The sequence below is a fragment of the Zalophus californianus genome, chromosome 11 (genome assembly GCF_009762305.2).
Source record: "Zalophus californianus isolate mZalCal1 chromosome 11, mZalCal1.pri.v2, whole genome shotgun sequence".
Classification (NCBI taxonomy): Eukaryota; Metazoa; Chordata; class Mammalia; order Carnivora; family Otariidae; genus Zalophus; species Zalophus californianus.
In genome coordinates this window covers 72,337,644-72,340,234 of record NC_045605.1, presented here as the reverse complement: position 1 = coordinate 72,340,234, position 2,591 = coordinate 72,337,644, and the positions used below count along the sequence as shown (strand labels likewise).

The window sequence follows — 2,591 nt, the reverse complement described above, 5'->3', positions numbered from 1 at the left end:
TGTTACACTTGTTACACGCGGAACGCGAGCGTGCCCCGCGAGCGCTGGGGAAAAGCAAAGTCGCCCGGGGCTCTGGGAGGGAGGCCACGCCCCCTTCAGCAGCACTGGCGTCCGGAGGCGGGGCTTAGATCTGCGCGGGTCCCACCCCGCCTAGGGAATGGGGGTAAGGAAGAGGGAGGGTCTGGCCCCTCAAGGAGGAACACTTAAAGACCATCGCAGCGAGTCTCAGGTAAGGGTGTTGCGTGGAAAAGAAGGACTGTGTCCTTACTGTGGAGCGCGGGAGTGGAAACACACATCAGTTCTCCCGCCTCTCCCAACTCGGGAGGGGTCGCTTTTAAAGCGCGGTTGGGAGTGGGGGTTGGCATTTAAGCTCGATCTTTTGGGCGCGAGGGACTCTAGGGGCACCATCCCTCGGGCGCGCAGGCAGCGGAGCCCTCCCATGGGGCCGCCCACCCCCTCAGAGCACCTGGTAGATCGGGTTGGGGTTTGCGCCAGCTGAGCACTGCGGGGCGGCGTCCGGGGAAGGGGTGGGGGCGCCGCGCTCGACCTCGCTCGGCGCGGCCTCTTCTTGTGGGCCGGGAGACGACTCCTGCGGCGCATCCGCCAGCAGAAGCGCGGGCGCGGCGGGGCTCTCGGTGGAGATGCGCTCCACGATGCTGGACAGGCAGTCGAGGCTAGATACCGCAGCATTCTTCCCGGGCCTCGGTTCTGCGCGGGGAGGGGTAGGTTAGTATGCAGTTGAGCAGCGAACAAGTCTCCCACCTAAGGGCTCACTGCTTTGGGGCAGACAGGAAACTGAAGGCCTGCCCGAGTCCGAGAGGACCCAGAGAGAGTCCGGAGCGAAAAGGGAGGAAGCTGCACGCTTCGTAATTCATTCTCTGTACTGTCTCCCAGGATTGGGGGCGGGGCGGGGGGGGGGGGGGGTCCTAGATAGAGGGAGGCCAGGGCAGCTCAAAGCGGGTAACGTGGGAAGGAGGCGCAAATACGCACCGCTCGGCGCCTCGCTGTAGTAGGTGCCATCGTAGCAGTTCCGCCGCCGGGCACCGCTCGGGGGGCCGCTGTAGTCCATCTGCAAACGGCAAGGGCGCCCGAGTCAGGCTCAGGGACCGCGTGGGGCCAGAGCATCACTCCCGGTAGCCACCCCGCCCCAACTCCTCAGTCTCAGCCACGAGTGCTGGGCCCTGGTTGGGGGATCGGGGCGGACAGGAGCTGACTGCAGCCTCCTCCTGGGCCAACTAGAGGGTGGACAGTCGCCTAGGTGCATAAATCTGCATTTTGTAAATAGGGATAAGTGGAGAAAAGCAGATCTTCATGTAGCTGCAGCAGAGCTCTAACAGCGCCCCCAGTGGGGTGGCTCGCATTTGTCCCGTGCGCCCCCAAGGCACAAGGCCACCCCAGTGACAGCTGCTCAGGACACCGGGGTCCACTCGTGGCAAGGTTCCCAGCCCAAACCTCCCTCTCGGGCGCCTGCTCCCCGCGCTCGGAAACACGTGTCAGATATACCAAGAGCTGCCCTCACTTCTCTAGCTGGGGGTCCTGGCCTTACCATGCCGTCGGAGCAGTTGGAGCGCGGGCTGGACGCGTCTGAGTCGCCGCTGTAGTGTTCGCCGCCACGGCCTGGGAGCAGCGGGCCAGGCGCGTAGAAGGCAGCGGCGGCACCAGGGGGCGCGGCGTCCTGGTCGCGCAGCAGCGCCTGCAGGCCTTCGATGTAGCGAATCGCATTGCGCAGGATCTCCACCTTGGGCAGTCGCTGGTTCGGGTTGCTGGACGTGCAGCGCTTGAGCGTCTCGAAAGCCTCGTTGACTTTGCTCAGGCGGCGCCGCTCGCGCATGGTGGCGGCCTTGCGGCGGTCGGCGTTAGTGGTCTTGCGCTTGCACGCTTTGCAGGCCCACAGCAGACAGCGGCCAGCCTGGTGGTGCCCGCTGGGAGCGCGCACATGCTCGTCCTCGCGCGCGCCTGGCGCCGGGTGCACGGCCGCAGGGAAATGCGAGTGTTCCTCGGGCTTCAGGAGCGCGCCCACGTGCACGAGGCGCGGGTCCAGATCCTCGAAGAATCGCAGGTCGGAGGAGTCGAAACACGGATCATCATAGAAATCATCCGCGGAGGCAAAGTTGCAGAGGGAGCCGTCGGGGCCAGTCAAGTCTACGTCTCGGAGTGGCGGCGACAGCAGCTCCATATCCCTGCAGGGGGTGGCGCAGTCCTAGCTTCGGTAGGGGTTGCCCGAAACTTTCTGCCTCTCTGCAGTCTTGGCCGTGCGGTAGTAAAGTACTGGGGGTCTGAATGTACACCCCACTTCCCTCCCCCCGCCCGGTCCTGTCCGGCCTGATGGGAAAGCGGCGGCAGCGCCCCGGGGCTTCCCCACCCCTATCGTCACGCGATGCGCCCGGGGCTATTTATCCGGTAGTAGCTTAAGGGCCCCCGAGCCCGAGAGGGCGGCTGGGGGCGGGGGCGCCCGAGGCCAATAGAAACAAGGTGGGGAGGAGCTTGGGATCCCCAGGGTGGCCGCTGGGGCAAGAGACTGGCCAGCCCCCTACCCCTCGAGCCCCGCGCGCGCGCGCGCGCGCTCCGACCCCTCCCTAGGCTGGGAGGAA

General features: G+C 65.9%; 1 protein-coding gene across 1 annotated transcript; it reads right to left on the bottom strand.

Annotated features, from left to right (window-relative positions):
• Window positions 1–365: 365 nt before the first annotated feature.
• Window positions 366–2,176, bottom strand: MYOD1 (myogenic differentiation 1). The gene is made up of 3 exons (XM_027581271.1): window positions 1,547–2,176; window positions 991–1,069; window positions 366–708 (listed from the first exon to the last, which is right to left on the bottom strand). Exons 1-3 carry the CDS (start codon window positions 2,174–2,176, stop codon window positions 458–460), a joined length of 960 nt encoding a protein of 319 aa, XP_027437072.1. The 3' UTR covers window positions 366–457.
• Between the last annotated feature and the right edge of the window lie 415 nt (window positions 2,177–2,591).

Excerpts from the sequence above, each read along its gene's own strand:
- MYOD1 (XM_027581271.1), bottom strand. The coding sequence starts at position 2,176 with ATGGAGCTGCTGTCGCCGCCACTCCGAGACGTAGACTTGACTGGCCCC. Across the intron at positions 1,070-1,546 it reads CCAACTGCTCCGACGGCATG|ATGGACTACAGCGGCCCCCC; the intron begins GTAAGGCCAGGA and ends TGCCGTTTGCAG. Across the intron at positions 709-990 it reads CTACAGCGAGGCGCCGAGCG|AACCGAGGCCCGGGAAGAAT; the intron begins GTGCGTATTTGC and ends CTCCCCGCGCAG.